This window comes from Hydra vulgaris, chromosome 05, assembly GCF_038396675.1.
Source record: "Hydra vulgaris chromosome 05, alternate assembly HydraT2T_AEP".
In the NCBI taxonomy this organism is placed as follows: Eukaryota; Metazoa; Cnidaria; class Hydrozoa; order Anthoathecata; family Hydridae; genus Hydra; species Hydra vulgaris.
In genome coordinates, this window is record NC_088924.1 from 8,050,746 (window position 1) to 8,074,262 (window position 23,517).

At 27.0% G+C, this 23,517-nt stretch overlaps 1 protein-coding gene across 2 annotated transcripts in view; it reads right to left on the reverse strand.

Moving 5' to 3' along the window:
• The window catches only part of LOC136071831 (cilia- and flagella-associated protein 54-like), a 128,072-nt gene extending 107,635 nt beyond the window's left edge, over positions 1-20,437 (reverse strand). For both annotated transcript variants that reach the window (XM_065797279.1, XM_065797278.1), the window contains exons 1-9: positions 20,364-20,437; positions 19,608-19,714; positions 19,395-19,500; positions 18,019-18,147; positions 3,462-3,530; positions 3,198-3,300; positions 872-1,101; positions 583-768; positions 234-507 (exon numbers count right to left, since the gene is read on the reverse strand). In XM_065797279.1, the coding sequence (XP_065653351.1) occupies positions 234-507; positions 583-768; positions 872-1,101; positions 3,198-3,300; positions 3,462-3,530; positions 18,019-18,147; positions 19,395-19,500; positions 19,608-19,714; positions 20,364-20,384 (1,225 nt within the window). In that variant the 5' untranslated portion in view covers positions 20,385-20,437. The remainder of the gene's footprint in view (positions 1-233; positions 508-582; positions 769-871; positions 1,102-3,197; positions 3,301-3,461; positions 3,531-18,018; positions 18,148-19,394; positions 19,501-19,607; positions 19,715-20,363) is intronic.
• Positions 20,438-23,517: the final 3,080 nt, after the last annotated feature.

Here is a 23,517-nt window from a genome sequence, read left to right on the forward strand (position 1 = left end):
AAATATTGTGGATTCCCAAGGAAACTCAACAGCTTATTATAAACAAAAAATTTTTTGTTTACTTCCTGTTATAACTAATAGAAATTGATTCATGTTTCAGGCTAATTTACATTAAAGCCTTTTTTTAGCATGATTAAATTAACAACATTTTAAATGTAAACATTTCAATGTAACACTTCAAACACACAATTTTTTAAAACATTTAATGTATAATAATTTAATAAATATTTAACCTGCAACAGCTAATGTAATTATGGACTCAGACAAATTAATTCGGTTAACTCTCTGATCTTCATCATGACCATTTAAAGCAGCAAGCTCAACACCTGCAAAAAAGAGTTCTGAAATCAAATCTTGCTCATTTTCATCTTCATGTTGATTAATTTGTCTTTTAATTGTTTCGTGATCTTTACTAGCTAAAGTCTCTATTACAGCAAAAAACTGGGCAGATCTCCCATTAAAAGACTCAATTAACAGTTGTTCACAAGCTGTTCGTGGCCATTTATTCTAAAAATAATTTAACAAAATTGTAGGAGCCAATCATAAAAGAAAAAGTCTAATTAAAAAAACTTATAGACATACATGAACAATGTCATTAAATACTAGTTTAAACTTTGGTTTTAAACTTTTAGCATGTCTTCTACTTTCAAAGACATCTCTCTTAAATATTGTAATTTTTAATTTGAGAAAGGACTCTTTAAACATCTGTAATCTTTGTGGACAGGGTGTTGATGAGCTCATCTTTTCAATTTCTTCTAACTCAATAACCTTAAAAAACATAAGATTTAGATTAATTTTTAGGGTTGTTATCTGTTGTTTATATATATTTAGTTTTTATCCGTTTTTATTTAGTATGTAAGACTTTAATCACCTTTTGCAGACCTCTTCTTGCAAACTCTTCACCGCAAACTCCTGAATTTAAAACATAATAACATTCACTAGTGGCTATGTACAATTGAGTGCGCCATGTCAAATATTTCACAGTCATTAATGGAATGGAAGACTCCATACAAACGCAACACCATATTAGATAATCAATTGCTATTATTGATAGTTTTTGCATTAACAATTTCAAGCAGATGTTGTAAATATGTATAGTACCTAATAATAATAATAAATTAAATATTAACACATTTCTTTGCCAACACAAAATTTAACTAACTTATCTTTTTAAATGCTCACTGAATACATGATCACGCTAAACTCCCAATAGTTTTTCACACTAAATTCCCAATGGTTTCTCAAACTAAATTCCTGATAGTTTTTCACACTAAATTCCCAACAATTTCTTACACTAAATTCCCAATAGGTTCTCACACTAAACTCCTGATAGTTTCTCACACTAAATTCCTGATAGTTTCTCACACTAAATTCCTGATGGTTTTGCTTATTAAATTCCTGATAGTTTCTCACACTAAATTCCCAATAGGTTCTCACTCTATATTTTGGATAGTTTCTTTCACTAAATTTCAGATAATTTCTCATACTAAATTCCAGATAGGTTCTCTCACAAAATTTATATTTGGCATTCAGTTGTAACTAAGTTTAGTGCGATTTTTTTGAAAACTTTATGGAACTTGTAAACTATGTGGACTTTTTCCTAAAGTTATGCTAACATTTTTGCTGAAAAGTTGAATCAAATGATGCTGCATTTATTATTCTTGGTATAAGATAAATTTTACTTAAGGCAATAAGAAAGTTTGTAACCAAAACTCAACTTTAATAATGCGCCATTATATATAGAAGATTTTTGAAAATCTTTTACACTCAACGAATTTGCAGACAATCTTAACTCATATATTCATGTATAATCTAGAATAGGGGTGAGCAAAACCGGATATCCTGATAAATTTGGATTCGGATTTTAACAAAAACCGGATCAGATATCCGGTTTTGCTAACTATGGGTGACTATGGTGGGTAACTATGGTTTCAACTATGGGTGAGCTTTTTGTTCACCCATAGTTAAAAATTTAAACCCAAAACCTGTTATTCAGTCCGGTTTGTTAAAATATCCGGACCCGATATCCAATTTTGCTCACCCCTAATCTAAAATCATTTATATTATATATCTGTGTAATCTGAAACAAAAGAATCCTTATCCAGATTTATTATTATTAAATACAAATAACTTTCTTGTGCAATAAATCAACAATGTATGCAATAAACAGAATAAAAAACAGAATCACTAAACAAGATGTTGCTCAACCAAAATAATATCGACATTAAAAAGTTTTTCACTTATAGAATGGTAAAAATCAACAATTTCAGAATACATAGAAAATGTGTACTGATAGAATTGAACTAATTTATAGCATATTGTGTGTTTCTCCACTAATTGAGATGAAGTTCACAAGTTCTAAATTAATATAGAAAATTAAAATCTTTTAATATAAACTAAGGTTTAATTAACAGACAGTTATCCAACTGCCTGTTAATTGTCTGTTTGTAAAATTTTATTTTAGATAATTTAACAATTAAAAATAATGAAACAATTAAAAAACGTAATTAGGAGATGTGTTAATGTCTATTTTATTGAAAATGTTGTGATTCTGCAAATTATATTCACCTTCTTTATTAAACTCATTTTTAGTTTTTGCATTTGATTTTTTGTATGTTTAGGTACTAGCATTAGTTAATAAATTTTCTTTAGATAAATTAATGTGTCTTTATTAAAATTTAAATGGAAATAAATGTTTTTATGTCATAAATAATATAAAAATGTCATAACTAATATATTATTTCATAACTAATATAAAAAAAGTTTTTCTTATTTTTTTGATCTTCATTAATTCAATTAAATTTGATCCTCGTTAATTAAAATCCTCATTATATTAAAGAAAAAAGCTTTCTATCTTTTTTTTTAAATTAAAACTCAAAGCAATTATATTTTTATTGATTGACATCAATTATCTTTAATTGATGAAATTGAAATGTTCTTGAATGAATATTTTGAGTTAGTTTTTTTAATTGTGTAGACAACATGAGTAGAGTACTCAACATATGGAGCTAGATGTTGATGATGTTGTACCAAAATGAGATACAAATTCTATGATTTATGAGATTCTATGATAGATGGCTGTTGATTGAAACTTTCATCATAAAGTTGTATTTTTTTATATATTTAAATATTCCTTTTATATATATATTATACATTTATATATATACATACTTTTAATAACATTTATCAGATCTTACAATTATATACAAGCCAAGAGTAGCTATTTTTAGTGATTGCTTTTTCTGAAGTTAATTGTAATATATTTAACATCTGTTCAATTTTCATTTTTGATGTTGAAACCTAAATGATATTTTATAAATATTTTTATATTATTTATATTGACAGTTTATTACAGTTACAGTAATTTAGACGAAAATAAATTAAAATAATTATCTACTATCATCAAAATAAGTATCTTTCTTTATGTAAGAAAGTGTTTATTATAATTAAGTTATAATTACTTGAAAATTAGGATCTTCATCAAGATAATATAATGCCATACAAGAACCAAAACACAAAAATACCTTAATCTAAAATTTAAACATAATTTTAATTAAAAATTAAAAACCTTATAATATTGAAATGTTTTATTTCTTTTTGGATTCATAAAAACAGGCTATTAATGATTACAGCTTGGAGTTATGTTATGATTGGTTTGTCATGTCATATTATGCATTTGTATTTTGTATTTTTATTAAGGATTACAGCTTGGAGTCCAGTTATGTTAGGTTTGTCATGTCATATTATGTACACTTATTTTTTTTTTTTTTTAACCATAAAATTGTATTTAACAAGAGAACAAAGAAAAGCTCTTAAGGAAATTGAGGACGACAAACTTGTCTATATATATCCATTTAATAAAGGTTTTGTATGTACAGAACACAATAAAGCTTTAAAAAAGATTGTGAACTAATTGGACTAACGTGAGTTCTAAATGAAGATCCTACTTCAAGTTATGATATCAAAATTAAAACCTAACTTTCACAGCTTCATAAAAAACAATGTAATCATTTTTACAATGACAAGAAAAAAACAAATTCAATTAGGTAATGACATTCAATCCTCCTCTTGATTTAAAATTTGATTGATTATAGCCATGCTAGATTTTCAAAATTAATGAAGCAGACCAACTTCAAATTATCTTAAACAAATAGTATTCTGCATTACAATAGACAATCAAAATTGAAAATGAAAATAGAATTTGTGTTTTTCAAACAATATTGTCAATCGATCAAGCAATTTAAAGTTTCAGCAATCATGCACATGCAAAAAAGTGTATTTTGGTATTAGTCAAATTCTATTTTAATTGAGATACTCTAACATTCTGAAATCTTTTGCATCAGTAAAGTATACGGGGTAGCCAGCCACTTTGTACAATTAAATTCCCTGACTTTTCCCTGACTTACTATATTTTTCCCTGACTCAGTTATATTTTTAAGAGTGAGTTTGTAAATTTGTTAACTCTTGCTTGTAAATGCTTCCCAGTTTCATACCAAAAATATTTTGAAGAAAAAAATAATATAAAAGATATTATATATTGTATATATATATGTATATTTTTTTTTAATTTTTTTTATTCTTATACTATTATAAGTTACACAATCGGAGCCGTCCCAAAGAGATTTTAAAGGAGGGGGGGCATATGTGTCTGTTTCTTTCCGACTAAAATTAAAAAAAAGAATTTTTGCCCACTAACTTATCTAAAAAAAAAAAGGTCCTTGTTGACCGACATTTGCCGACTGCCAACTAAAGACCCTACTTTACCGACTCAAGTGTCCAATTTGCCTACTAATAAAATTCGTAGGGGGCTTGACACCCTCCAACGTCCCCCTCAGGGAAGTCCTGTACACGATCGTAATTTAAACTTCAGACTTTTCTATATTATTACTATGAATTAAAGTAAACTTTTCACTAGGATTTTAAAATATAAATAAATTAAAACACCGTAGCAGATTAAGCTTCAAATTTTATAAAAATAACAACAAAAGGTTTAATAATTAAACACACAGCAGTCTAACAGTAGTATATAATAAACATGCATATGCCAATATATATGCAATATATATAGTTCTGTTTGCCTAATGTTCTTTTGGAAATTTTGATAGCAAATTAATAAATTTACTTGAAAAATGACAAAATATATATCTCAGTTATTATGAGTTAAAAAACAAACATTTAAAATAGTTTGATAATTTTTTTTTTGCTTTTTAAAAAACTTCAAAACAAAAATTATCTTTAAATTTAAAAAAATAGTTGAAATCTTTTATTTGTTTATTCCATTTTGCATGATAGCATTTTTAATTCTAGTTCAATCTCACGTATATCTTACTGATGATGTTGATTTAACTTTGTTCTTTTAGCATTTAATTCCTTAATTTTCTGAAGAGGTAATTTTTTTATCAAAACAGTCTTGTTTTTCTTGCAATTTTTCTTTTTAATGGATCTTTGTAGTGTGAATTTTTGTTTTGAAGTTTTTAAAAAAAAAAAAAAAATGTATGCAACTATTTTAAATGTTTATTTTTTAACTCATAATAACTAAGATATATATTTTGTCATTTTTCAAGAAAATTTATTAATTTGCTGTCAAAATTTCCAAAAGAACATTAGCGTGAATAGGACATGTTTACACTTTTGATCATTGATTTCGTTATTTCTACATTGCAAACTCCACCAACATGGCGAATTCCATCATAAACTTGTCTTTGGGCAACCACAGAACTTTCATGCAAACTTTCAATAAGAACACTAAATTGATAGAAAACCCACTTTCAATCTGTGCATTACTATGTGACAAAGTAAAGATAATTTTAGATACTTCAAATAAATTATTAAAATTCTGGCTTATAAAAGGGGTTAAAAAAACACCCAACCTATCCTTATAAACATAGTAACTTGTAAATTCTAATCTATGGATGCCTTTTGCAAGATCACATAAATCTTGATACTGATTATTGACCTTATCTGCTATTGTAGCATTAATTATTAAGATTCATAAAGAATTGTGAGTAAATCAGTCATTTTGTTTATTCTTGAGTCGAAATTAGAACATAATGGGGTTTAAAGCTAATATAGCTCTTGTAAGTTTATATTTTAAAGGACTTTCTCTCAGTTTATCAATAACTCCAATGTAAAACTGAATACAATCACAGCAAAGTTGTAACTTCTGACATTCACTTTTATTTTACCAAGTAGACAAGTTGTGATACCAATTTTTACTTCTTTTGGTGACACTTGTGCAGGGTTAAGTCTATTTTCATTAGATTTATAACAGATTTTACTCCCTCCAATACATCTTTTTATAATAAAGTTCTGCATGAGAGACCTTATTAGCTTTTCAAGTTCTTGATATAAGAATGGTGCTAATGGAGAATCTGACTGAAAAAGTCTTAAGAATGACTCTACAACTGAAGCCAAATATTGAAAAAAGTCAATTTTTGCAGGCATCAGAAGATAATCGCCATTTTAAGAATAGATGTTTCAAACTTTTTAACAAATTCATCAATGAGAATATCAATAGACAGTACATACATCAATTCACATTTGGTCCATCCATAGAAATTTGTAAAATTTTAGCTTAAAGATTTTCATTTAAAACACTTGTAAAACCTTTGTACAAATCATTTAAAGTAGTTTAACAATGAGTACACTATGGTGCCTTTTTTTCACCAAACTTAATAAATGGGGCAAGACAATGTGTGATGTTATAGGCTACTTTAGTTAATTAATAAAACTATATTTAGATCCATGAAGATTTTATTCCTTGCGATTATTTAAAAGAAAACTTTAAAAAGCATTTAAAATAGTTTAACAATAAGTACACTATGGTGTGTTATATAATTTCACCAAACTTGATAAAAAGTAGCCAACACGCGATTTAATATTTCGAAGTGCGTAGAGAACGAAGACTGTACTGTTTTTTTAAACATTATTGTTGTGTATTAAAGCACGTTTCTTCTCATTTTAAAAAGAGTTTTAAAACTACATTTTGTTTCATTCCAAATTGCAATTGTATCATTTTTCAAACCTTATAGTCCATTTTGAATCACGTGAATGGGCAGGTTAATCATTAACAACGCTGAATCTCTTGTTTTTCATTAGTAAAATAAATTTTTATTTTTACTTCGTCAATTAAAATTAACAAAATAAAAAACATTATTAAGATGCACATGAAAATTTATTATTAGAACGCAATTAACAATGCACATTGTTCAATTCTTTTTTCCTAAAAAAAAGTCTTAGTATAATAAAAAATGTTTAAAAAATTAAAAACATAATGTTTTAAACATTAAACTAAATCAAATTTCATTGAAGGTTGAGAGAGAATAATAGATTATTTTTCTATATAAAAAAAAATTTTTATGCAGTTTTAGCTTTCAAGATTTCTGCTTCAAGTAATGAAACCATTGGTAAGATTGACAAAAAGAAACATAAGGATATCCACTACAACAAAAATGACAACTCATCTTTAATTAATTTTATTAATAACTGTTACTAAATAAACCATTTCTTATTAGAAGTATTTTAGCAACCAGATGTTTAAATTTTTTTTCTTCTGTATTTTCACCCGAGAAAAAAAACACCGGACTACTGATTATCATTGCGGACATTTCAAATAAGAAATAAAAACTGTTTTAGTTGCCTGCAAAGCGACCAGGAAAAAACCGGAGGATACACCACTGATTACACATACCCTTTATTTTATCATCAGCTCTTTTAAGCATACCCCATGATGGATGACATTCAAGATTGATCCAGTCATTATCAAAGTAAGTTATTTTAGACATTTGTATTTTTTCTATAATATTTACCAGGAAAAAATTAACATTATATTAGCATAGTTAAATAAAATTTATATATAATAAGATTTGTATATTTTAAAGACATGTAACAAACTTTAGGTATTATATAATAGCAATCTTATTTTATTTTTCTGTATGATTTTATGAACGAATCGCAAAATGAATATAAATTTTTCTTTTATTTGATGGTGGTATGGGATTTTGTAAAAAAACAAAAACAAAGAAATTTTTCCCCTGACTTTGAGAAAAAAAATTAAAAATCCCTGACTTTTCTCTGATTTCCCTGACTAGAAAAAATTTTCCTGACTTTTCCCCAATTTCCAGTTGGCTGGCCACCCTGAGTGTAGAAATAAAACAGAACTCTGTAAGGAAATATGGAGCTTAAATAACCAAAGCATAAAGCCTATAATAAAATGAAAATCTATTAAATGTTGCAAACTCCACAATCTACAACAAAAATGTGTAGTTTATGTGAAATATGTATTTTTATCACATAATGGTAAAAACCTACCAAATAAAAAAACCCGAATATGTCAGCATTCAAAGAAATTATTACTATCTTAATTTAACACAATTTTAAAATATCTTTAAGAGTAGATGTTCGGCATCTTGAGAATCTTAATATAAAAAGAAGTTTGTTTCTGATTTTTTATTATAAATTTCTAATTTTTAAGTTAAAAAATATAACAATTTTTTGATTTTTATTTAGATTTGTTTATTACCTCTAAACTCATTCAATAATAATTTTTGTAACATTTTATTACATTTTTTTTGTATTCGCGGTTGATGATTGCCTTCTGGCATGAAACTTTAAGTCACACTTATCAGCTGTTTATACTTATCTAAGTAAAATATATATAAACTATTAAAATTAATTGAGGAAACTAATTAAATTTTGTTTTTAAAAAAATCACAAAAGCACATATCAATATCATAAAGTTTTTATTTTTTAAAAAGTTAAAAACATTCTGAATGTTTTTATTTTTATTTTTAAATGTAGCAGCACTCCTTGCATGTTTACCAATTTTTCAGTTGATGCAGCAGCACTCCTCACATGTTTACCTATTTGTCATTCAATGTAGCAGCACTCCTTGCATGTTCTACCTATTTGTTAGTCAATTTTCGAATGATACCCTTTTAGACAAGGAGCAAAAACATACTATAAACATAGTTTGACCTGCTATTACAGCCAACCTTTAACCATTGTCATGTTGTCGTAATGTTGCTTGTCATTCTCTTTTCTATAAATAATATAGCAGGTGTTGCTGAAAAGAGCTTGCATCTCTTGTGCCATCCACTAAAATTTATTCTTGTGTTACTTGTCATAGTTGAATCTCTGATTAAACACTGTGTATAATTATCTGTGAAACTTGATGGATGTAGTGTTAAGGTGTGGGGCTGTTTTGACAGAATACCATAGGTGACATAAAATAAGTAAGGTAAAAATAAAAGGGATTAATGCCAAAGTTGTTTATTTGGACATTTTTAAAAAGTCATGCTATACCTTTGGATACTTGGGTTATTTGGAAACTTTTTTTTAAGTAGAAAACCATCCAAAGCTGAAGTTAAAAACATATTTTTCAAAACATTGTATAAGTTATTTTGATCAACTTGAGAATAATCAAATATTGAATAGAATGAACTGGCCTCCCTTACCACCAGATCTCTCTTCTAATCAACTTTTATGGGATGAATTAAAAGTAATGTCACCACTAATGCCCAATGATAAAAAGATATGGAAAAAACTTATTAGTGAATGGCATAAAATTGACTTTGACAAATCTGATAAGTCATAGAGTAGAATGCCAAGAATATGTAAAGTGGTTATAGTCGCTAAGGGTGATTAAACAAGCAAATAAATTATAAACTAATCTAATGGAACTTTTTATTAACTTTTATTTAATAAATAAAATAAAATATAGCTCAAGTAGATTTTGTTTTTAGTTTTTCTCTATATAGTAAGTAAAACATTGATATCTTATATTCAAAAGTATGACCATTCAAAATACTATGGACTGTAGTGTGTGTGTGTGTATATATATAAATACATATATATATATATATATATATATATATATATATATATATATATATATATATATATATATATATATATATATATATATATATATATATATATATATATATATATATATATATATATATATATATATATTTATATATATATATATATATATATATATATATATATATATATATATATATTTATATATATATATATATATTGTTTAAACAAAAAAACTTTTTTTTAATTTTCATACAATTTTTATTAAGGATTTAGAGATAAAGTAATAGAACTGAATTTGTCAAAAAATATACTAAGATAAAAAGATAGCTTTGTTAAAATGCATTACACTGCTTGGATTTTACAAAAGGCGAAAAAGTTTTACGTCAAGCAAAAACTTTTTCATTTTGGAATATTAAAGGGAAAACTTTTTTATTTTGAAATATTAAATTATTTTTTAATATTGTTTAAGTAATGTTTATTAAAAAACATCAAGGCCATAAAAAATTCAAACATTCAATTGAATTTGGATTTTATCAATAACTTTTGCTATATTAGTTTTTAATTACTTTTAACACAGTTTAAATTAAATTACAATGTGGTACTTTAAAATACTTTATAAATATTATTAGTTTTCAGGCTCCTGTAACAAATAAGATCTTAATAATTTTAGCACACTAAAAGCAAAGGGTTTTGAAGTAATTGTACATTGTTTTTTTATATTTCTTTGATGTTGTAAAAAAAGATTGCCTATTTATTTAATAAAATGAGCATTCAAATCAAAGTGAATGTTATTAATAGTTTACCATATTACTTTTATTTAAGGAAATAAATGACTAAAATATGTGAGAACTTTGCTGAATGCAAATATTTTATAAAAAATAGCAACAGGCAACTCAAAATGTTGGCGGGCGACAAACATTAATGAACTGGTTAATTTTAGTTATCAACTGGTGACTGACCAAAAGTCCAAGTGTACACCCCTCTATATATATAAAGAGTGGAAATTAACAGCCCGCCAATCGTCAATGACTGCTTGAAATGACTAAAATTCCAATTTTGACCTCCCAAAATGATTTTTTGCTGCTCATGGTTGACCGGTTAAAAAAAAAATAGAGTTTTCAAAAGAAAGGTTTGACAAATAATCAAGATGTAATTTGGAAAATGCATAAAACAAAAGAAGAAGCATTTAAAATAGTTTTATGATTTACGGTTCTATAATTCGCTTCATTGACGAATATTGTTGAATATTATAAATTATATAAACTATAACTATTCGTTTTTCCTTAAATGTTTTTATTTAAAGAAAAATGAATAAAAATAGGAAAAAAAGATTAAAAAAAATTATTTTCTTGTAATTTTTTGCCACAAATTACAAAAAATGAATGATAATTTAAAAATAATAGATAAATTTAAGAAGATAAATTTAAAATCACTACTTGTCATTTTTTCTATAACGATTATATATGGAATTTTAAAAAATAAATATATTGAGTAAAAATCTTGTTTTATGTAACAAAAATGTTTATAGTAGTGTTTATAAAACAATTGTGTTCTTAGTATTAAGTACTCAGTTTAAACACCTGTACACATAGTTTAAGTACCTGTACACGAGAGTTGATATTACTAACTAACATTAGCAGTTTTTAAAATGATTTTAATGAGCAGTGATATAATATGTACAATCATTTTTCTTCATTAAAGTTGTTAACTTTAAAGTTTGATATTCCTATTTTACTATATGTCTGTATATATATATATATATATATGTATATATATATATATATATATATATATATATATATATATATATATATATATATATATATATATATAAATACATACATATTGTACATATTTTTATATATATAAATATATACAATATGCATATATTTATATATATATATATATATAAATATATATACATATTGGCTAGGAGAAGTCAACTCCGAATTAAAACACCCCTGCCTTGGGGCTCATGGTAAAGTAAAGGCTAGAGATGGTGTCTCGATAAAAATACGTGTCTTGGGCTGATGTTAAACGCATCCGGCTATTGTCTTGTAGAAGGCCCCCTAGGCAAAGACTTAAGGGGTAAACAGATTCTATCTGTTGACCAGCCTTGCACCCCTTCCTCATCTATTAGGCTGGCGTAGATGTATTTTTAATACATTGTTTCCAATTTAGGATGTTGAACGCTGGATCTTCTTGACTCAATGCATAGATTTTTGCTTGTGTCAATGTTTTTATGACAAGACAACTCATTCTATTATCTCCTAATTTTTATGGTTCTGAGGCCAGTTGTTAGTCAGGTTTTCCGAACTCTATGGTAGCTCTCATAGAGGCTGATTCCATCAACAGCTGAAAAATATCAGAATACTAACAGTGCCATGTTGCACATAGATGGTGTCCCTGTTCGTACTTTTGTTGTAGATTGTTGAGACCACATTTGCAGCCCTTTGTTATGGCTTAGGAATAATTAATAGTAATAATTAATAGTAATAAGACAATTGCTTGGACTATTAAATAGTGTAGTAAGTACAATCTATTGTAGTCAGTACACTTTTTAATATTCTTTGAGTGAAGTTCTTTAAAAAATTTTAAAATAACTAAAGTACTAAAAACTATAAAACACAAAAAACCATCGTCATTACCAAGTTCTCTAAACCTATCATTCACTAATATTCGTGGTCTTCGAAGTAACTTTTCTTCTGTTGAGTCTTATCTCTTGCAAAGTTCACCAGACCTACTAGCTCATGGTGTGACTAATTAGAGTTCAGCTGTCTCATCTTGTGATCTTAGTGTTGATGGTTATCTCCCTTTAATTTGTAAAGACTCCAATAGTCACATGCTTGGCCTGGGCGTTTACATTTGTAAAAGTTTACCCATTTGTTGTGAAACTAGGTTTGAATCCACAGACTATTCTTTTATGCGCTTTGTTTTAGCACCACTTTACTCTATCGTCTTTCTCTTTGTTCTATATCATTCTCCTTCATCTCAAGACTGCACACTTTTTGACGTTATTTCTGATCAAAATGACCAACCCCTCTCTCATTATCCATCAACCAATATTGTTGTTATGGGTGACTTTAATGCTCATCACAATGAATGGCTTGGCTCCAGTATCAGTGACTCTGCTGGCATTAAGGCCCTCAAATTCTCAACTTCTAACTCAAATAGGAAACTTTCCAACTCACTTTCCAGACAATCCAAATCAATCACCTTCTCTACTCAACCTGTCTTGTTTCTGATCCTAGTCAGTGCTCAGTTTCTCCACATTCACCCTTAGGTGCTTCTGATCACGATTTTATTTCTTTAAAACTATTTTCTCATTCTTCTTCATTATCTTAATCCCCTTTTCATCGCACCTCTTACAACTACCTTAAAGCTGACTGTGACTCATTCCGCAATTTTCATTGTGATGGCCCTTGGGTAAAAATCTTTCGTCTTCCAGCTGAAAAATATGCTTCTTACAAAACTTTGTGGATTCAGGCTGGTATGGAATCTTTTATTCCCTCTCGACGATTCCAATTCAAGCCTCGTTCATCTCCATGGTTTTCCTCACATTGTGCTGCTGCAATTTCCAATCGAAACCAATACTTCCATATCTATCAGGAAAACAATTCTCCAAAAAACAGACGTCTGTTTACTATTGCTAGAAACCATTGTGAAAAAGGTTTTGTCTAAGGCCAAAGCCCGCTATTTTAAGGTCATAAAATCTCATATTTTATCAGAACCTTTAACAGTATCTATGATAAGGGCAAATCTCTTATTCCATTTTTCTTGTATGATTCAGACTTTGTCACCTCAACTAAAGACAAAGCTGAATTGTTTTCTAAGAACTTTTCATCAATATCATCTCTTGATTCCACTAGTTGCATTCTACCTGAAATAGCCGACAAACAGGTTGATCCATTGCTTGACATTCATATCACTCCAGCTTCTGCATTTAAATTGATTTCCTAATAAGACTTTTCTTCAGCTTGTGGTCCAAACAATATACCTGCTATAGTCTTGTAGAAGTGTTCTCCGGAGCTATTGTCTATACTTGCAAAACTATTAAACAAGTGCCTATCAAAGTCTTGTTTTCCAGCCTGTTGGAAAACATCTGTTATCCCTATTTTCAAAAATTCTGGAGAGCAATCTGACTCATTTAACTTCCTATCATAAGCAAGGTTTTTGAGTTCTTAATTAAAAAAAACTTAACCTCTCATCTTGAATCTAATAACTTACTTTCTGATCATGAATATGGATTTCAATCTTCTCCATCTACAGCTGAGTTACCAACAGTAATAACCGATAGGTTTTATTGTGCATTAGACAGAGGTTGAAAAGTTAAGGCTATTGCTCTGGACATTTCTAAAGCTTTTGATAAAGTTTGGCATGCTGGTCTTCTCCATAAGCTTTCTTTTTACGGTGGTTCAGGTAACATCTTTAAAATTATTGAATCCTTTCTTACCAATCGCAGTATTAAAGTTGTCCTCTATGGACAGCACTCTTCTTCATATCTTGTCACTTCAGGGGTTCCTCAAGAGTTTATCCTTGGTCCTATACTCATTTTAATTTACATTAACGATCTTCCAGATATTCTCACATCTAAGGTGGTATTGTTTGCTGATGATACTACCATTTATTCTTGTCTATTCTTGATAAGAAGCCAACACTCTCTTATTGTTAAATTAGGCATTTGAGCTTGAAAGAGATCTCACTTCTGCTGCAGCATGGGGCTCTTAGTGGCTGGTAAACTTTAACTCAGATAAAACTTAATTTTTTTCAGCTAATTGTTGTCGCAACAATCTAAATTGTTCTATATTTATAAATGGTAATGTAATTGATAGATCAACTACTCTTCATCTTCTTGGATTAACTTTTACTTTCGATCTTTCTTGGAAACCGTATATCAAATCCATTACAAAATTAGCATCTACCAAGGTTGTATCTCTTTATCGTGCTTGACACTTTCTTACTCCGGATTCTATTCTGTATCTCTATAAATCTTGAATCCATCCTAGTATGGAATACAGTTGCCATATCTGGGGTGGATCTCCTAATGATGCCTTTTCTTTTTTAGACAAGGTGCAAAAGCGCATTGAAAACATAGTTGGACCTGCTCTTGCAGCCAACCTCCAACTATTATCGCATCATAGTTACGTTGCTTCTCTTTCTCTTTTCTACAAATACTATAATGGACACTGCTCTAAAGAGCTAGCAACTCTTGTGCCATCTACTAAAATTCATTCTCATGTTACTCTTTATTTAATTAAACCTTATCCTTTTTCTGTGACTGTTCATAAGTGCTCCAAAAACTCTTATTCATCTAGTTTTTTTTCCTCTAACACCAGTTCTTTGGAATTCGCTTCCTTCATCTTGCTTTCCTGATTCATATAATTTACAATCTTTTAAGTCGTCTGTCAATAGTTTGCTCTACAAACTTCATCTTTTCTCTTCCAGTTACTTCCAACTTTAATAGTGGTTACTTGCAGCCTTATTGGAAATGAAAATGTAAGAAAAAAAAAAAAATATATATATATATATATATATATATATATATATATATATATATATATACATATATACAGGCCTTAGAGAGAGTAAATGAGTGCAAGAGCAAAAAGCTCTCTTAAAATTAACATGGCGAGCTTTTTAAAAGAGTTTTTAGTTTTTGCGCGAGCTGTCTGATTATTCATAAAAAATTGGTTATTAAATACCAATTTTGATTTTATACTTGTTATAAGCATATACTTGTAACATCAATGTTACAAGAATATTAATTATTCTTTAACAACTTTACTTATTTGAAAAAATTGAAAAACAAAGAGCTATAAATGTTTTTACTGCTTATAAAAAATATTCTATATTTTCTTATTGTATTAAAATGTATAGTTAAAATAATATCTTAAGCAAAAAACAAAAGAAAAACAAATCTGACTATTACACACAGAAAAATAAAGCATTTTAGCAGCAAAAATAAAAAATCGTGTTACAAGTACTTGCTTGTAACACAATGTTAACAGAATATGTACATAACGAGCCATGTTTATCACGCTATAAAAAATTCCTTAGACTTGCGTTTTTTTAGGGTATCACACTAGCTATCCATTTATTCATTAGAACTTTGCTAAAACTAAATTTTTAATTAAAAAGTTTCTAATTAATATCTAAATATAGAGAAGAAAAGAAAGTGGTTTTTATTTATGAAAAAATTATACTTTTGCAGGAGTTGTATATTGCTCCCATAAATCACTTTATATAAATATACATATATATATATGTTTATATATATAAATATATATATATAAATATATATATATATATGTATATATATATATGCATATATATATATATATATATATATATATATATATATATATATATATATATATATATATATATACATACATATATATATATATATGTATGAATGTAATAATAATAATAATAATGATAAGCTGCGGCAAGAAAATATTAAAATAAGGATTAAACAAGTAAAACACAAGGTAAATTAGTTATTTATCTCACTTGAAAGGGGTAGCAACCCTTTAGCTCCTTGTGGGTAAATGATGAATTATAGCAGCAATGCAGTAATAATTCATAAAACTAGTGCTGGATAGAGTGTTTGTTGATACAATCTTTAATTTCATTTACGCAATAATAGTCAACTGCAGTTTTTGGGAGTAAATTCCATCGGTTGACTACTCTCTTAGGAAACAAATTAGGCCTAGTAGAGATAGCTCGCATGTTGTTGTTGAGGTCTGAAGCACTAAAGAACTCTTTCATGAGACGTTGAGAGTGTCCTCTAGTTATTTGGACAGATGGATTACCAATTTGTGGGTTAAGCCAATAAACATTTTTTAAGTTATATTAATTTAAAATTGTAGATTAAATCATCTCGAATGTGTCTTTCATTTAGTGAGGTGAGTTGAAGAAGTGATTATATATATATATATATATATATATATATATATATATATATATATATATATATATATATATATATATATATATACAACCCTCGGAATTAGGGTCAGCATCCGGCAATGCCGACCTAACTGCCGACCTGAAAGTGTTTGAGGTCGATCTCGTTTCTATGTTTTACGGTTAGACCTTTGTATCAAATAATTTTTGCCGACCTGATGCCGATCTCTAAAAGATTGAGGTCGGCAAATTATTGCTGACCTCAATTTTCCTAATTCTGAGGGTTGTATATATATATATATATATATTTATATATATATATATATATATATATAAATGTATACATATAAATAAACCATTTTCTTTTTTTTTATTTAAAAAGTTTTTATTTGAAATATTTATATTATTATCAGTGTTAGATAAATAAATTTATTATATGACTTGAAGCCAAAATCTTAAGCATAAAAATGAATTTAAAACAAAATTAAAATTTTAGGTACTAAAATGATTTGAAATCAAAAACAAAAAATCATTGCAGATAATGAAAACATTCGGAAATAAGTTAATTGGCTTTTCTTTAAATTATTTTGAAAAAATATCCATCAAAAATAACTTGAAAGTGTCAGCATGAATTAAAATTAAATTCAAGTCATGGTTCATGATTTTTAATCCTACCCAGCACTGATTTATATATATATATATATATATATATATATATATATATATATGTATATATATATATATATATATATATATATATATATATATATATATATACATATATGAAGTGGTGGGTAAAATACTTTATAAAAGTATTTTAAATACAAATACAAATACTTCAATAGTATTTAAAATAAAAATACTTTTAAAAAAGTATTTAAAATACTAAATACAAAATACTTGACCAAAATTTACAACTATGGCAATTTTCAAAATTTATTTTTGTCATTGCTCGAAAGTAATTTTTAGTCATTATACTACATTAATATCAAAATATCATTCATTCAGTTGTCCACATTTGGACAACTGAATGAATGATATTCTGATTTTTTTTTGCTTTAATAACAAAATATTTTTTAACTACCACAAACTTTAATATTTATTTATAACAATACCTCAAGATACCTATACATTTAATGATTTGTTAGAAATACCTGAGATATTCTGAAAAAAGCAATATAATATAAGTATATAGTATATAAATAGTAGCCTCCTTGACTTTAATAACTTAAATGTAGAGGTAAACACAGTAAAAAAAAATCCAAACAATGATAAAATTACCAAGCTCTCATCAAATACTTTATTTTTGAAAAATGTTTTCACATAACCTTCCTCAAAAATTTTTTCTTCTCTAAACAAATGTGTTTCCTGTAGATACAAACCAAAACATTTTGCTGCCATCCCATAATCCTAAAGTATTTTAAAGGATTGAATAATTTGGGGTAAATTACAGCTCATTAATTTAATTTTTTTTTTAATACTGAAAAGTATTTAACTATTAGTATTTTTTACTTTAAAAAACAAAAAATATATTTTAAAAAAGTACAACAATAGAAAAATTTCTTTAAATTGTAATTCAACTTCTTAGAAATATTATTATTGCATAACTTCATATTTGTTTTTACATAATTTTTGTTTTTATATTTGTGAAAATAAGATTAAATATGGTAAACTTATCATAATTAAAATATAAAAGAATAAATCATTAGCTTTATGCTAGAATGTCTAAAAAGGGATGGAGATATTATTAGACATCTATGTATATAAAATGGTGGAATTAAATAAGACATTCCCATATATAGTAGAAGAGAAACTATATATAAGTAGACTTACTGCTGATTATACGTGATGTAACATAAAAGAATTGAAAAAATCCTATTATTTACTGTAACAAAAAAAGACATGGTAATTCATGTTAAAAAAAAAATCCTAGAATCAAACTGTACTGGTATACATTTGGAACGACCCTGCTGCAACCAGATTTCTAAGTTAATGGAGATAATTGATAAATGCATGAAAATGCAAATGCAAAAAAAATATTCAGTTAAATAGTTTGGAATTAAAAACAAATTTGAATATATACACTAAGAATCGCTTTAAAATTGTAGATGTTTTAAATGTTTACTAACACAATGATTAAACATTTTATTATTTTCAACAAATTTTTAACAGCATGTACAATATTGGTTCTTGCCATCATTAAAAGCACAGTTTGAAGTCATTGGCATAATCTGACCACCTAAATTCTTTGCCTTTATACCTATTTTTTTGGCTTTCACCTTGTTAATAGCACAGGAGCAGTAAAGAACAATATAACAAATAGATGGTTGCCTAAAAAGTAAAACGTTTTCAAGCAATAACAAACAGTTTGGTTGAACTTTAGCTTAAATTTCATTAGCAACTTTCTTTCATCGTTGAAGCACACACAATTGTAAATTCCTACCCAGGCAAATGGTCCTAGATCATCTGATAACAATATTGTTCACATTTCTGAAGTATAAAATTAACTACATAAAAAATAACACTTTAACAAACTATTTACAATTTTTGAATAACCTTTAACTTTAAAAAGTAATTATTATTAAAATGATTTTATGATTATAAATAAACTTTTCTGTTAATTGTTTAGTGTTTTGAATTATAATTGAATTAATTACCTTCTCATCTAGCAAAATTTCACCTATTTTTATCAATTTAAGACTTAATTGATTTTTTTTAATGGATGTCTCATACTTATGCCATAGTTTAATTAATGCTGGAGTTCTAAGAATAAAAAAACATAAAGCATGCATAATAATAATTTAAAACACCTCTTTTTGAAAACAAAAGAATAATTTTTCTTATTACATATTTATGAATTTTTTTGTTACCTTTTCTTATTACTAATTTTGGGCTTTTTAGTGGATTTGATTTCTTCTATTAAAGCAGCAACATCTTGCTCAAAAGATATCCCTGTGTTCATTGTAAATTGTTTACCCTAAAAATAATTCATTTTTTTTAGGGTAAACAATTCAAAAAAAAAAAAAATAAATAAATATCTGTTGTTGTTTTTTATTTAATATTATAATAAAATTATTAAATAATAACTTTACAATAGGAGGATAAATTAATTAATTAGGAGGATAAATCGATACAGGAGGACTATATAAGAAACTTAATGTTCACTGCCTGCTCATTTTTATGTTAAATATTGCATACAGAAGTATATATATATATTTTTTTTTAGCCAAAACTATATAAAAGATTAAATAGTTTGGACTAAAATACAATTAAGAATGTTCTTTTTTTGTGTGTAGAAAAAGCACATTTTATAGTGGTTGAAGTTAGTTAGTCTCAAAAGCTTTTCACCATTAATTCTCTCTATACTTTGTACATATAGATATTTGAAATAAATATATATTGTTGTGTTTGTGTATAAAAAAGGATATTTTTAATAAATTTGGATAAAATAAATAACTATTTAATTTTATAAATTGAAATAAACTTTGACTAGTTTTATATTCTCAAAATATTTAGAACAGCAAATTTTTTTAAATTTTTGACTTTCTTCTTAATTATCTAAGCATCTAGAATAGCCTTAATGATACAATTTTTCATCTTTTTGTAGTTTTTAGATGAGAATTTACCCAGAAAATCAAAATTTTCATCCACAGTTTAAAGACCTTGATCTCGTATATAAATTCACCATAGTAACTTTATCTGTTTGTTTACACCACGAGTGTTGTTTTAATATTGCGGCTAAAAAATCGCGAACCATTTGGAAAAATAATATTTCAATAGTACAAATAACGTGTACATCTGTATATAATACATCTGTAGATTTTTTGTTATAATGTAATTTGGAACATGGGTTTATTAAACAGAGCCTAATCCATAATTAAATATATAGAGAAGAGGGGTGGCTCGAGGGCCGTGCTTGGGCATTTGGCCGGCTGGGTGCTAGTATGTAGCCCTTTTCAAGGTATCAAATATCAATGAAAAAATAATCAAAATTAATTTTTTAATTTATATTTACAAAATTTCATGTAACATTAATATTTAAATATTAAAATGAAATTAAAAATTAACCAGACGCGATTTTATGGAAGCAAATTGTTCAATCGCTTCTAGAATATTTAACGAGTCAGCAATGCCACTTTCAATTGCAATAATTGAAACATTACTGAGACGTTCTTGTGTCATGCATGTTCTCAGGTAATTTTAATTATTTTCAGTTTTGAGAAACTTCGCTCTCCTGAAGCAACGGAAAATGGAATTGTTAGAAAAAGTTTTGAACTCGTGGCGTTATTTGGAAAAGACGTCTCCAAGTTGTATTTATATAAAAAAATTTAGAAGTTCTTCGGGCTACTTTTTGTCTTTTACAATTATTTTCAAAGAAATTATTTCTTCATACAATTCCGCGCCATTGATATCACAGGATTCATTATCTGTAAATTTATTTTGAAGATCGAAACAACTTTTTTTTATTTCTTCATCTTCAATATCAATAAATTTGTAGAGAAATCCAAAACATTGTTCAAAATTTGACAGTTTCAAACGGGTGGTAAGAGATAAAATAGCTGTACCTAGTTTCACATAATAAAAATTAATTTGAAAATTTTCTTTTTGAGTAAATTGAATATCTTCTTCTCCTTCATAGCTAAATTGTTTTCGGTAACGTCGGCGACGTACACTAATTTCAGCTGGGAAATCCGGTTCTGTTTCAACTGCTTTACAAATAGATTTACAAATAGATTTGAATATTTCATTAAAAATATTCAAATAATTTTAGAAACATTTATCATTTCTAATGCTTTTGAAAAACTTAAAAACTTCCATAATTAATTCAGCACATGAATTGATATTCCAAGAAACTTTCTGCATCATTTTACTAATGACATCTACCTTTTCCTAGATTTCGTACCATATTATTATTAAACTAATTTTATTTATTGTTTTCCAAATAATTTACAACAAAAAACTCCTTACGGTTTTATCACAGAGATCCGCGTATGAGCATTTAATTGGAAGTTCACGCCTCCTTTCTAACCGATTTGCAAAACTTACCCAGAGGTGGGGGTTTGAACCACAGATCCTTTGTTTCTTAAGCAAGTGCGCTACCACTGCGCGACGGCTGCTTAACAATAGATTAACCACTCGCGTTTAAATTTTCACCGTTTTCTATAGAAATAAGCCTTTGAAAAAGATATTTCCAATTTATTTTCTGGGTATGTAGATTGTATATTTTGAATTTTTTTGATTAAAATTTCCACCATTTTATTGGTAAGCGTTAAAGGCCAGCAAGTTAGATCATTTAGTTCCAGACACATAGCAGAATATGCTTCATCAATTTAAGTGATATCGTCGATATTTGCAACTGCAATATTATCCCTAGCATTTGTATTTTTGGAAAAAAAATCACTACTTGGATTTGCTAGGCTACTGCAAGTATCTCCCTTGATAACGTCGATATTTGTAACTGTATTATCTCCTATTTTATCGTTACTAATAATATTGTCATTTGTATTTTCTGCTAACAGTTCATTTTTATTTTTATCAGAAGAAATTTTACTACTTAAATTTGTTTGGCTACTAAAAGCGTTTTCCATCTCGGATGGTTTTGCTTTTTCCAAATATTTTGTTAGTGAACCAAAGATTTTTTTAGTTAATTTTGTTTTTTTTCTGGCTTTCTTTTCTACTGTGCTCCGGACAATCTTTTCGTTTTTCTTTCAGACATTCTAAAGATTTTGGCTAAAATGTTTAAAAATAATAATACAGTACAATCTCTCTAATTAGAATCTCCCTAATTTGAAAACCTCCATAATTCCATTAAATGCAAAGTCACTGTGAAGGACGCTTAAGAAACTCTTACGTTTAACTTTCTATATTGAATCTCTATAATTCAAAAACCTCCACAATTCGGATGGATTTTTTAGACCAGTTAGTAAGATTCTCTCTGAAAATCGAAACTTTTTAACTTTGACGTGTAAAAACCTCATTAAACCGTCAAAATCTTTATTCAAATTTTGAATGTTGTGAGTTTTTGAAAAACGATTAGTGTAAGTTATCTTCTACTGTTTAAAAAAAATCATAGTATCAAAGAGACATTAAAAAAACAATTTAAAGTGGAAATAAAAAACTCTATTGGAATTGTAGAAAGGAAAAACAAGTAAAGAGGTTTCGAAAATTTTTGATATTCCACCAAACATTCTTTCAAACAGCAAAAAGAATAAAGGTAAAATCTTTAACGCTTTTTGTAAGGAAAAATTTACTAAACGGGTGAAAGTTGATTCGTATTACCTAGTAAACAAAGCTGTACTTAAATGGTTCAAACGAATGAGAGCTTATAATGTACCAATTAGTGGCTTGCTGGTAAAATAAAAAGCCTTATATTTTGCGATAGAGTTATGCATTAACTAATTTAAGAAAAAGCAAACTAGTTGGGAGATAATTTGACAAAGACTCTTAAAGATATAAATCGTATCTTTGACATGAATTTTCTAGCTCATAAAAGACAATCTACAGTTACTGACTTTTTTTTTCTCGAATTTAAAAGTTTAAAACACTTAATATATATTGCTTTTAGGCCTAAGAATTTCTATTAGTTTGTTAGTTTGATTTCTATTCGTTACTTTGAAAAGAATATTTGAAAAAAAGTCAACTTTCTATAATTCGAAAATCTCTATAACTCGAACTTTTCTTTTGCTCCATAAAATTCGAATTAGAGAGATTGTTCTGTATAAATATATAAATATAATAATAGCATTGAATTTACACATATAAATTCAATCGTATTAGTGG